The 12167-nt window shown below is 62.2% G+C and overlaps 1 protein-coding gene across 1 annotated transcript; it reads left to right on the top strand.

Moving 5' to 3' along the window:
• The first annotated feature begins 6666 nt into the window (after window positions 1-6666).
• Window positions 6667-12167, top strand: LOC105521657 (extracellular matrix protein 2). Its single transcript, XM_011955925.1, has 9 exons — window positions 6667-6784; window positions 6946-7061; window positions 7155-7171; window positions 7540-7640; window positions 7849-8010; window positions 8168-8250; window positions 8441-8580; window positions 10986-11174; window positions 11709-12167. The coding sequence occupies exons 1-9, from the start codon at window positions 6667-6669 to the stop codon at window positions 11887-11889; spliced, it is 1107 nt and encodes a 368-aa protein (XP_011811315.1). The 3' UTR covers window positions 11890-12167.

Raw genomic sequence — 12167 nt, 5'->3', positions numbered from 1 at the left:
CGGCGGCAAAGGAAATGGCGGCGGGCGGGATCGCCCCCTCCGCGGGGAGACGCTCGGGTCTAGACGGCTTGGCAAGGCCGGCGGGGCTGAGTCACATGCGTCTGGAGCGGGAGGCGAGGGCGCCAGGACAGGAACACGAACGTGCCCGCACGGAGGGCCGGCCGGGGGAGGGGGCGCCCGCCTCGCCTTCTTGCCTTGCCCGAGCTCCCCGACCGGGCCTGAGCTCCAGCTTCTGCCCAACCTCCGTTCCCTGCCAAGATCCTCGAAGCCCACCCGAGGAGGCGGGGCAGGGCCGCTTTCACACGGAGTCCAGCGCAGCCACGATATGGGCGGGAATGAACTCGAATTTCACACGGGCAAGGAGGGTGGGAAACTACTATGCCCCCATCGCAACCACGGCCCGGCTCCCTATGGGCCGGTCCCTGCTGCGTGCCAGCCTCTACAGTCCCACTCCACTGGCACCCTCTACACCATCCGCAGCCAACCTTGTCCCATTTGGGGTCCTGTGTTCCCCTTCCCTGCTTTTTTTCTCCACCCGCACCCCCTAGCAGGCTCTCTAGCGCAGGATCGCCAGGTCTCAAGCATTTAGTGCTCACCAAAGCATCTGCAAGAAAAGTCATTTAATTGGGACCAGATCCTCTGAGGTTTCAGTGGCATTAAAATAAGATGGGTTTCCTCCAGGGAAGAGTTGCGGGCAACAGGAAGAGGGCATGGAAAGTGGGACTTTTTTCTTCTCCAAGCTTTAAGGGGAAAAGGCCCCCTATTGTTACTGACATGTAAGATAACTGCGGGAGCATGTCCCCAGAGAATCCCACCCGTGTGCCACACACTGCTGTTGTTTTTATTCAGACAACATGTGGAAAGCTCAAGAATGGGCCTGTTCCCTTTCTCTGGGGATCACCCCAAGGCTGTGTCTCTGGCTGCCCTGAGCCCTGGGAAAAGGACAGGCACGTAGGAGGTGCTCCTGTAGAGAGCAGGAGAGCAGGCACAGCCCACAGACCTTGACCCTGAGGCCCACGTGCTCCTGACCCCACCCACTCCTCCTTGAAACCCCGCCTCCACCCTGGGCCAGCCACTATCACCTGGCCCCTGGCGGGCTCAGCTGATGTACGCTGGCTCCCACCTCCTACCCTTATGCCCCCAGTACATCTGTTCGTGCTCCACCCCACAGCCTGAGGGGGCTGGGTCCTGTGACTCCTCTGCTTAGCAGTCCAAGGTGGCTCCCTGATTCTTTCAAGGACAAAGGCAAGCCGGCCCACCCCGACAGACACCCTCCCACGGCTCACTCAGCCTGCGCCACCACATTGCTGTCATTGCCAATGCTCAAATTGGGCCCAACCCTTTCCCACCTGGGGCCTTTGCACTGGCCAGCCCTCTTTTTCAGTGGGCTCTTTCTGCAGCTTTTTGCATGGCCATGGCTTCTTCACTCACGCCTCTGCCCAAATGTCACTTTCTCACAGTCCTCACCTGATTCCCTGTCAGTGAGCAAAGAACCCACTCTCCAATCCTCGTTGATGACAGCCTTGAGGGACAAACAGCATTGCTTTGGCATCCTCCAGGCTACCAATCTGAGTCCCACCTTGCAGAGGGTATGTGTGTGCATGAGTGCGTGCGTGTGTGTGAAGAGTGGGCTACATGGAAGGGAAGGGGAAGGAGGAAAAGGGACAGGACTTCCTTCCTTGACCTTAGAATCCTGGGATTGTACAACTAGAAGCAACCTTGATCGTGTAATCCAGCTTCTCTGGGCCCCTTCTGGCTCTCAGATTCTAGAACTGTCTAAGGAGCCTGTTTCCACCATACTGAGATGAGTAGACTGGGGCACTGAGGAGGGAAGCTTGTTCCTGACGTCACATGGCCAGTCTGTCCATGGCAGAACAGGGAGCCCAAAGCTCTTTCCAGCAACCCTCGGGCTGCATCCCTGGTTCCTGGAAAATCCCAACAGCCCTCCCACCCTCTGCTCCAGACACCGGGCTCAGGATTACTGTTGGCTTGGGGCCTGCCTGTCTCAGCACAAGTCCATCAGTGAGCTCTTGGGCGGCGGGGAGGGCAAGGCAGAAACTTGCTGGGAGCCTCTGGCTCTGCTGAGTCCCTGAGGCTGGCTCTGCTCCATGGGGGTTCCTTCAAGGTCTCCACAATGGCCGGGTGCGCTGGGACTGGACTGAGTGGGTGGCAGGAGTACCACTCCCCAGGGGCCCACTCGGGTCAGCCACCAGGCTCCCAACCAGGAAGAAGGGCAGGGAGGCTAGGCCTCCACAGGAGCTGGGAACCAAAAGGACCCCAGGCCTCACCCCTTCCTGCCTAGGTGGGTAGGAGCAGAGTCCCTCCCTCCTCCGGGCTGGCTGTGCCAGAGAAACCTGGGAGCAGGCTTTCCCCCACCCCCAGCCCAGCTAATGGGAACCAGATGGCAGGATGTTTAGTCAGCGCCTGGGGAGCAGCGCAAACAGGGGAAATGGGTAGGGGGCCAGGATTCCAGAATCCATCCCCAGGCGGGGGGAGGGGAGGAGCCTGGGTTCCCATCACTGTCCAGTGTCCAGACCCCAGGTGCTAGGCTCACCTCAGGCAGGGACCTACCCTGTTTCTCAGGCGATGCCTGGACCAGGAGGCAGGAGGCCTGGTCTCTGGTGTCGAGACTTGGGTGAGCCCCGTTCCTTCTCTGTTCCTTCTCTGTAAAATGGGGGGTCGATCGTGCTCTCTCTTGCAGGATCCTGGGGCAAGCTTCACTCAGTCTCGGCGGCATACTTCAAGTCTGCCGTGCCCTAGTGTTACCCTGTCCCAGCTTCGGCAGCTGCCCCCAGGCAGAACACTGGCCCACGACCATCCTGTGTCACCCACAGGACGCACAAGGAGATGGTGGCCTCATCCCTGACTCCAGAGGCATTTGCTGACTCCCCAGATGGTCCCTGTCTCTGGTCTGTACGTGGCAGGGTCCAAATTCAGGTCAGAAACCAGAGCCCTGGACGGCGGAGGTGCCCTGGATATGGCAGAGGACCCAATGTGGCTCCTACGGGACTGTTAGCTGGAGTGGCAGCTCCTCGAGGAGCCCAGTGAAGACCCAGTTGCCAGGCCTCCTCCCCACCTTGACCGGCCCTGCACCCCTCTGGGTCTCACATTTTGCCCCATTGCCCCAGGATGGAGACTCCTGCCTGATGGCCCTTGCAGGCCCCTGCCCCTCCTCCACTGCTTCCCTTCTCCCCTCCACCCAAGCCTTGCCCACAATTAACTCATTTCTTAAGATTGCTTCCAAACCTAAGTCAACTCTGGACAGGGCTGTAGGAAAAGCTTCCTCAACCCTGGCCCTGAAGAGCTGAGCCGGCAGTGAGATCAGTCCTCTCTGCCAGCCCCCGCCTGCCTGCTCCCCCCAACCCTGGCTCTCACAGCAGAACCCGGGGATGGGGCTGCAGGGACACCCCGGTTGGAGCAGGGACTTCTGGCAGCCCTCTGAGGGTGGTGGGCTCTGGGAACTGGGGCTAGACATCCACTTATTTGCCCCTTACTCCACCACACGCCCCTTTGGCCCCACCCAGCAGTCCCCTCATCGAGCCCAGCCTATTTTCCACCTCATGCTATCCTGACCCCCAGGTGCCCCTCCGACCAAGAGAACGCGTGCAGCTTAGGCACATCAGAGACCCCAGACCGTTGGCCAAGAAGTCTGCGGGGGACCTGTGACATGGCTTCACCCAGGCAGTGCCTGGAACACCCATGCTCCTATGTATGGGGTCAGGACAGCCACAGAACATCCGGTCTGCCCCCTACCCCACTTTACAGAGGAGAAAGTAGAGACGTGGAGGGCAAGCAGAGGAACTAGGAGCCAGCCCAGCCCGAGGCACACCCGTGCCCAAGCAGCGCTGGGGTCTCGGGCGCGGGAGGTGTACCCTCGCCGCCTGTGCTGTGCCCGCAAATTCTATTTCCTCTGGAACCCAGAGGCCTCCACACTGCTGCCCACGGCAGAAGCCCATGGCCTTGGCACCCACCCCCTCTCCTTTCGCAGCCATGAATGCAGGGCCCAGCAGCCTGCGGTGGCCGACCGGCTCTGTGGTGGGCCTCTCAGGCCTGCCACGTGTGAGACAGAAGCCCCATTCATGGAGGCCACTGGGCCAGAGCCAGCGGAGAATCAATGCGGGCCTCACAGCAAAAGGGCAGGACCGCCCGGTCTGAGGAAAGGGCGATCTGTCTTTCTCTTCAGGTGGGAGCAGTGCATGTTGTAGGGAGTTGGGGGCAAGGTCTGGGGAGGTGTTTGTTCGACAGAAGGGGGCCTTCCCAGGGAAGGGCTGGGGTGGGTAGGGAAGGCTCTGAGTGCCGCAGCCAGGGCCAGGAGCTCAGGGAGAAAGACCAACTTATGCTATCTGCCATCGTCCTGCCGTGGCCGCCACCGTGCCTCTGCCGACTCTCCTTCCCTCCATGGCAGCCAAGAGGAGTGTGCTGCTCCCCATCCTGGCACTGTGAGTGGGGTGCTTCTCAGGAGGGACCCCACCAACCCCCATGGGCTTGGCCACCCTGCAGCTGCTGCTCAGCCCACCAGGGGCCCCCAACGGTGAGTAGCTGGCACCAGCAGGAAGAAGACTGCCGCAGGCTGCCCACCTCAGGCCCACTTTGGGTACTCAGGCGGGGCTGCAAAGGGCCCATGGCCCCATGGCCCTGAGAGAGCACTCCCTGGAGGGCGAGGGGTGCGTGCAGACTCTAGGGGTGAGGGAGGGAAGAGGCCTCCCTGGGAGCAGGCGCTACAGTGAGGCTGAAAACGGGTCGGGCTGTGCTCGGGAGCAGTTGCTCTGGCTGCCCCAATGCCTCCTGAGACAGGAAGAATCTCGGGAGGCTGGAAGTATAGGGCTTGGGGGTGAAGTGGGGTCACTGGCAGAGAGGGGCTCGAGGGGTCCAAGGACATGGGCTATGAGTGTGGCCTTTGTCTTATAGGCCAGTGGTTGTAGCCACACTTGGTGGCCCTACCCCAGGCTTGAGGGTAGGGCAGGAGGGGCCAGGTGGGTGGGTCTGGCCCGCACCTCTGCAGACAGAGCAGTGCCCCCCATGGTTGGCCCTGGTTAAGGAGGAGCTGCTCCGTAGAGGAGGGGAGGCATTGGGGTTATCGCCACTTCTCTAAAGTGGCTCCTCTAAAGGGGCCAGGTGGCGCCCGGGCTTGCCTAATCCCCAACAAACCCCCTGTAGCAGACACTGGGGCTTTCACCTCTCAAAGCAAACTGTGCCAGGTAGCAGCAACCCTTCCATCTCTCCAGAAGCTGTCCCCGGGGAGCACATGTGAGGTCCCTGCTCACCAACAGGTATGGGGCAAAGGGGATGCTGGGGCAATGCCCTATCCCCCATTCTTGGGACGCACTGGGGAAGTGAGGGGGAGGTGGGACCCAAGGTCCCTTGAGCAGCCCAAGGCTTTCTACCCAGGGCTGCTGAAGCCCCTCTGGGCCCAACCACCGGTCCAACCCCTGGGCCCAACCTACAGGCCCAAACCCCTAGCCCTAATGGGCCTCTAGCGCCCCCCGCAGTGAGGACCTGCATAAGTTCTGAGAGGCAGTCTGGGTGACTGGCCCCAAAGTCTCCTGGCCTGCTGCTGACGGTGGGGACACCCTGTTCTCTCGCCAGTGCTCCTCAGGAGGGAAGGGAAAGGCGGGGTGAGGCCTGAGTAAAGAGGAAGGGCGATGGGCTGGCTAGCAGCTCACAGCCCTTTGGGGAAAGGAGACAAGGCCTCCAGCCCACAATGGCTCCTTCCGCAGGTCAGCTGCAGCCCATCCCTGGCATTGGCCGCCCAGACAAGCCTGAGGCTGGGCAGCGGGACCAGCCGCGGTCTCAGCCCACCCCGAAGCAGGGAGCTCAAGGAACCCCCACCAAGTCTCCCTCCACTTGCTGGAAAGCGCCCCCCAGGCCAGGGCTGGCCCTGAGGAAGGAGTCACCCCCAGTGACCTCAGAGCAGGAGCAGGGTCAGAACAAGGGCCTGGTCACTGAGTGGGCTCAGCCCCAGGCCACAGCTGCCGGGAGGGCTGGGGCAGGGAAGCCCGGGCCCTTGAAGCTCAGGCCCTGGCAGGCCGGCAGGGACCCTCAAGCTCAAGAGGGAGCAGCGGTCACCGAGGAGGACCAGGGCCAGAAGGCAGGAGGCCGGGAAGACAAGGGAAGGGGCTTGAAACCCAGGAGGCCCCCCAAAGGTGAGAACTGGCAAGGACAAGCGGCCCTCAGGTGGTGCCTGAGGCCTGCTGGGACTGACAAGACCACGCATGAGTTTGGCCACCCAGACACTGCCCTATTCCCAGTGTTTCCAAGCCAAGTGCCCTCGAGTGCGGGGTAGGAGGGAAGCCCTCCAAAGTCACGTCCCCTCCCCAGGCTCAGAGCCCCATTTGGGCCTTTGCCCTTGGTGCTGAGGGGAGGGGTCCCAGCAGCCTGTCGCTCCAGCCCAGGCTGGCTGAGTAACTGGCAGGCCCTGGGAGCCCTGGGCAAACCCCTGTTCCTCAGTAGGCCGCTGTTGCTTGTGACCCAACGGGGGCTATCTCTCTTCCTCCAGGGACCTCCCATCAACCTGGGCCAAGGATCCAGCGCCCACAGAAGGACCACAGCTGAGGCTGGGATGGCGGCGGCAGCACCTCCAAGACCCTGGGCCGTGGGTGGAAAAGACCAGGAAGCACACATGGGCACAGGCACAGGCACGCAAACCTGGGCACCACCCAGCAGGCCATGCCCTCTCTGCCGGCCTCGTGCCTCCTGGCCCAGGCAGTCATCGCCTGTGGCAACGTCAAGATGAAGCATGTCCCTGCCCTGACCGACCCTGGTCTGACCACACTCTACCTGGCAGGTGGGTGACCTCCTCCCCCCACACCCACCCCTACGGCAGGGGTGAGAAGGTCGACACCTGGGCTCCCACCCTGGCTCTCCTGAGCAGCCCCGTCTGGTGTGGGAGGTACAGAGTGGCAGCGAGCAGGGGGCAGAGAATATGGCTGCCCCATGTGCGCACAGAGAATGAAATTGCCAGGATCCCAGCCCACACGTTCCTGGGGCTGCCCAACCTGGAGTGGCTGGATCTCGGCAAGAACAAGCTGGACCCCCGAGGCCTGCACCCCTATGCCTTCAAGGTATGTTGCGGCCCATTCACCTGCTCCTGGGGGGCCTGGGCTGGGGTTGGGGCTGGCAGGTCCCAGATGACCCAAGGCATCCATTCCCTGCAGGGTGGAGCTGCTTGGGGGTAAGGCCTGGAGGAGGCATGGCAGAGAGCACCCAGCATGGTGGGCTTCCGCACTTTGGTGTGACTGTTCCGTCGCTGGGAGTAGGAGGAGCAGCACAGGCACGCAGGCCCTGTGTAGGAGCAAACAGAAACCTTCCCAGACAGGCCTGGATTCAGTGGGAACTAGGAAGCCATGATGCCACCAACAGAGTGCCCTTGGTCAGGATGGGCCCAAAGCCATGCCCAGGAAGGCCTGTGCCCCGACCAGCAGGCCCCCAGCCCCAGCCCACCTGTTCCCATGGCCCCCCCAGAATCTGATGCGGCTAAAGCAGCTGAAACTGGATGGGAACTCGCTGACCACAGTCCCGGCCCTACCTGCCTCCTTGCAGGAGCTCAAACAACGACAACCTCCTGCAGGGCCTGCAACGCAGCAGCTGCCGTGGTGCGGGCAAGTTCCAGGGGCAGGGACCCAGGGAGCCAGGCCTGGCAGGTACCCGCCTCCCAGGACAGCGGCTGGCAAGGGGTGGGTCTGCCCTCTGGGAGGTACACTCGGGAGAGTGCCCAGGGTAGCCTGGCTGGAACACAGAGGAGACTGCCAGCCTGGGTAAGGGGCCCTGGCCTCTAGGGGCAGGCAGGGGTTCTGGAGCTACCGGGAGGAGCTCTGCAATGGCTCACCGCACCCCTCTGCCCGCCTGCAGGGCTCAGCCAGCTACTGACACTGGAGGTGGAAGGGAACCAGCTGCGTGACAGGGACATCTCCCCCCTGGCCTTCCAGCCCCTCTGCAGCCTGCTCTATCTGAGGCTGGACCAGAACCGGCTGCGGACCATCCCACACACGCGGCCTGCTGGCCTCCCTGCAGGTGAGCTGGAGCCCCCAGGATGGGGAGGCAACATTGTTAACAGTCAAACAACCCTGCCTCGGCTTCTGCTGAGGGGGCGTGGAGCAGCCAATGGGGCATCTGTGCGCTAAAACTCACGAGGCTTCAGGCCTCTCCTCAACTTGACCTAACCTTCCAGAAGTCCACAGTGGGACCTCCTGGATGGCTCTGCACCCTCTGGGGTCTCTGAGTAAGGCCCATACCCTCTTTCTGGACCATACAGTCCTCTGAAAATCCACCCCCTGCCATGGGCCTAAGAGTGGCAGAGACTGGCACCTGAGTTGCATGGACATGGCTGGGTGGAAGGGGGCAATGCTGGCAGAGAATGGGGACAGCCAGAGTTGGAGCCTGACGGGGTGGCCAACAACTGGCAGGTGGGCCCCTCACCCCGACTCCTGACCCCTGACTCTAGGAGCTGCACCTGGGCACAAACCTTATCCAGGAGGTGACAGAGGGCACACGAAGCCACATCCACAGCCTCAGTGTGCTGGTGCTTAGCCACAACCGGCTTCAGGAGCACCAGCTGGTACCCCGAGCCTGGATCCATCTCCCGTGAGTGGCAGCCCCAGAGCTTCGCCCCAATGAGCATTCGGAGGCAGAGAGCAAGGATAGCCCAGAGCAGCCCCGAGAAGCAGGTGGGGAAGGCGGAGAGGGCAATGCTGAGACACGGAGCTCCAGAGAGGGCCAGGAGGCAGGGGCTCCAGGGGCGGACTTGTTCCTTGGGCCTGGTCTTCGGTGGGTCACTGGGGTCACCTCCCTCCCTGCTTAAGTTAGCCTGGGCCCTCAGTCACCACAGACTCTTCCAAGATATTGCTTGCAAGCTTGCAAGGCCTTCCTTCTGTCCCTCCCACTCAGCAGAATCCCCCTTGCCCTCCCGTGCCTAGGCCTGCCCTGTTGGCCCCCAGGAAGCTCACCTGGGAGGTGCCACGGGCCTGGATGGAGGGCAGCAGTGGTGGGGAGAGCTGGCCCGACGATGGGTGCAGTTAGGAGGTGACAGGGGCAGGAAGCAGCACGGAAGGGCTGGGGGCACAGGAATGCGGGGAAGAGAAGTGCGTGCGTGTCCTGGGGCTGCCATCACTGAGCGCCACAAACTGGATGGCTTCAAACAACAGAAATAAACTCTGTCCGTTGCGGAGGCCAGAAGTCTGCCATTTAGATATTAAGGGACCGTGCTCCCTCCGGAGGCCCAGGATGGGATCCTTCCTGCCTCTCCTAGCTTCAGAGGGCTCCAGGTGTTCCTGGGCTTGTGGCTGCACGTGGCCGTCTCCCCTGCGTGTCTCCCTTTGTCTCATCTTCTCTCTTCTGTCTCTCAAAAGCACACCTGTCATGGGAGCGGGGCCACCCAGGGAACCCAGATGAGCTCAACTCGACATCCTCCCCTGCAATCCTTACATCTGAAGATAAGGCCACATTCACAAATTCTGGTGGACATAGGTTCTGGGGGCCACTCTTCACCTCATTCCCCGGAGCTGGTTGGGACAGCTAGGTGGGGACGCTGGCACACAGGCCGCTCCCGGCGACCAGATGCTGCAGGGCTGTGGAATTCAGGCTAGGGAGTCAGGACACAGTCCTGGGAACAGCGGGGAAGGCTGGGGGAGGCCGGGGGACAGGCGAGAGGCTCAGGAGGGCCTGATGACCACCAAAGCAGGGTGGGGCCGCAGTGGGGAGGGAGGCGGGGGTCGACAGACAGTCTGACCCGCCATTCCAGGGACCAGAGCCTCCCGCCCTGCATCCTTGCGTTCCAGGAAAAAGTTACCAGGACGTTTGGGTTTAATTATTCCTTTTTCCTCTCCCCTGCTTGCCAAGGGGGCAAAGGAAAGCAGACAGCAGCCTGGGAGGGGCTGCCCGGCCACTATTCCGCTCCCGCTGCGGGGCCTGGGCAGGGGGCTGGCGGCCAGTCAAGCCCCAGCTGCCTCAGCCCCAGCCTCTCCTGGACTCTGGAGCCGCCCATCTCTTCTCGGGCTGGTGGAAAGGGAGGGAACCGAGAGGCACAGGAGCAGCCCAAAAGGCTGACCCCAGCCACAGGGGCTGAGGGTGTTGCCAAGAGAAGCCTTCCCTGTTCCCTCTCTCCATATTCTTACCCATTCCAGAAGCCTCACCACCCTCTGCCCTTGCACACCTGCATGGCCACAGGGACCAGGGCTTCCTGCTGATGGGGTCAGGGCCTCAAGGAGTCAGGTGTCCACCATGGAGCGACCAGGGGCTCCCAGCTGAAGGTGGCAACCTGAACTCCACTATCGGACAGCGAGGACTGTGCGACCTCCCAGGGTCCCCCAGCCCGGTGGAGCCTGATTTTTTTCTCCCTACTCATCTAGCTTCTACACATCTGAGGATAAGACTGGGAGAGGCAGGATGAGGGCCAGATAGTGGGAGGGGCTTCGAGGCTGAGGAGCGGCAGGGGCAGAGAGTTCCCCCGCCCCACTTTTCCCCGAGGTTTTAGGCATCACCCTCTGAGCTCTGTCAGGTGTCAGGATTAGGAGACAGGAGACCCTGAGACAACACCTGGAGGGAAGGGAGTGAGTGGGAGGACAGTCCCTCGGTTTCCACAATGACGGCAGACATCGCTAGCCCTGCAGGGAGCAAGGAAGGCCCCCACCCAGATCCTCTAATCCCTAGTCCTTGGGGGACAGAGGAGGACATAAACCCACACAGGGCCTGGCCTGACTCACACAGGAGTTGCGAGAGTCCCAGCTGTTGAGAGTTCGGGTTGCGGCTGCCATCTCCGAGTGAATCCCACGCTCGTCTTGGGAGTTTGGGGCTGCAGCCCCTGGAGCTCCCCTCTGGGAGTTGCCAGCTGTCAGCTCCCTCTGCCCCTGTGTACCCCGCCCCACAGGAAGCTGGAGACCCTTGACCGTCTGGTGCACGTGCCCTCCTTCCTGCCACGGGGCCTGAGGCGCCTGATGCTGCACTACAACCACATCGAGCACATCCCCGGCTAAGCGTTCGCGCACATGAAGCCAGGCCTGGAGTTCCTGCACCTGCCCCACAACAGGCTGCAGGCTGACAGTATCCAGTGTGTCCTTCCTGGGCCTGCGCGCCTCACTGGCAGAGCTGCTCCTGGATCATAACCAGCTGCAGGCCATCCCACGCGGCCTCCTGGGCCTCAAGGGACTGCGGGTGCTGGGCTTGAGTCACAACAGGATCAGGTAGGGCCCCCCTCCCCGTCCCCACACCTGCAGCTGTCCCCACCCCCACACTCCTGCCAGCACACAGAGGAAGAGGTACCCTGAGGCCAGGAGGCCCTGCCTTCCGGCTGGGCTAGGACAGGCTGGCCTTTGGGCTCCTTACCCGCAGGCCACAGAGGCCAAGGGCAGGAGTCAGGGCTCATCCATCGTCCCCCAATCCAGCCATCCACCCGTCTTGGTTGCCATGATGGAGGCTGTGCCCAGTGGCTGGCAGGCCTGGGAAGCCAAGGGCAGCCGGCAGCCGGATGCTGGCAGGGCTCCAGCCCAGAGTGACAAGGGCTGGGGCTGGGGACCTGGCACTGAGCCTCGAGTTGGGAGGGGGCCAGGAGGCCGCAGTGGTCTCTGAAGCCCGCCATCACTCCTCCACAGTTCTGATTCTGTGGCTTGGTCTTACTGCTTCTCTTAGGGCAGGGGTCTCTGTCTTTTCTGGAATGATGCCTACCCCTTCTTTCCAGGGTCTTCTCTCCCCTGCTCTGCCCCACCCCTGCCTTGCAGGCAAGTGCCCTTGAATTCCATCTGTGACATGCGCGTGGCCCAGGACTCCAACCTCATCTCCACACACCTGGAGAACAACCTCACTGACCAGCGCCGCATCCCACCCACTGCCTTCTCCTGCATCCGAGCCTATCACAGCGTGGTCCTCCAGCCCCAGCAGTGGGAGGAGGAGGGCTCCTAGTCCTGCCTGCTGCCTTCCTCCAGCACACACTCTGATTCTCGAGGGGGTGGAGGGGCAGGCCGAGCTGTGCTTGGCCATTGCACCCCTGAGAGAAAGGTCTAGAAGACCCAACTGCTTCCGGTGCACCCACTCCACATTGACTGGTGAGGCCCCTTCACTTAGCAAGTGGCCCAGGGGCGAAAGGTGGCACTGGTTTGTATTTGAACATAATAAATGCAGCTTGGGCAGGCTCACCAGCCAGCCTCCCTCCCTCCAGGAGCTACGCTGCATATCCTGGC

Source organism: Colobus angolensis, unplaced genomic scaffold (assembly GCF_000951035.1).
Source record: "Colobus angolensis palliatus isolate OR3802 unplaced genomic scaffold, Cang.pa_1.0 Scaffold402, whole genome shotgun sequence".
Classification (NCBI taxonomy): domain Eukaryota; kingdom Metazoa; phylum Chordata; class Mammalia; order Primates; family Cercopithecidae; genus Colobus; species Colobus angolensis.
Note: the sequence above shows the minus strand (reverse complement) of the source record. Positions and strands in the feature narration are given on the sequence as shown.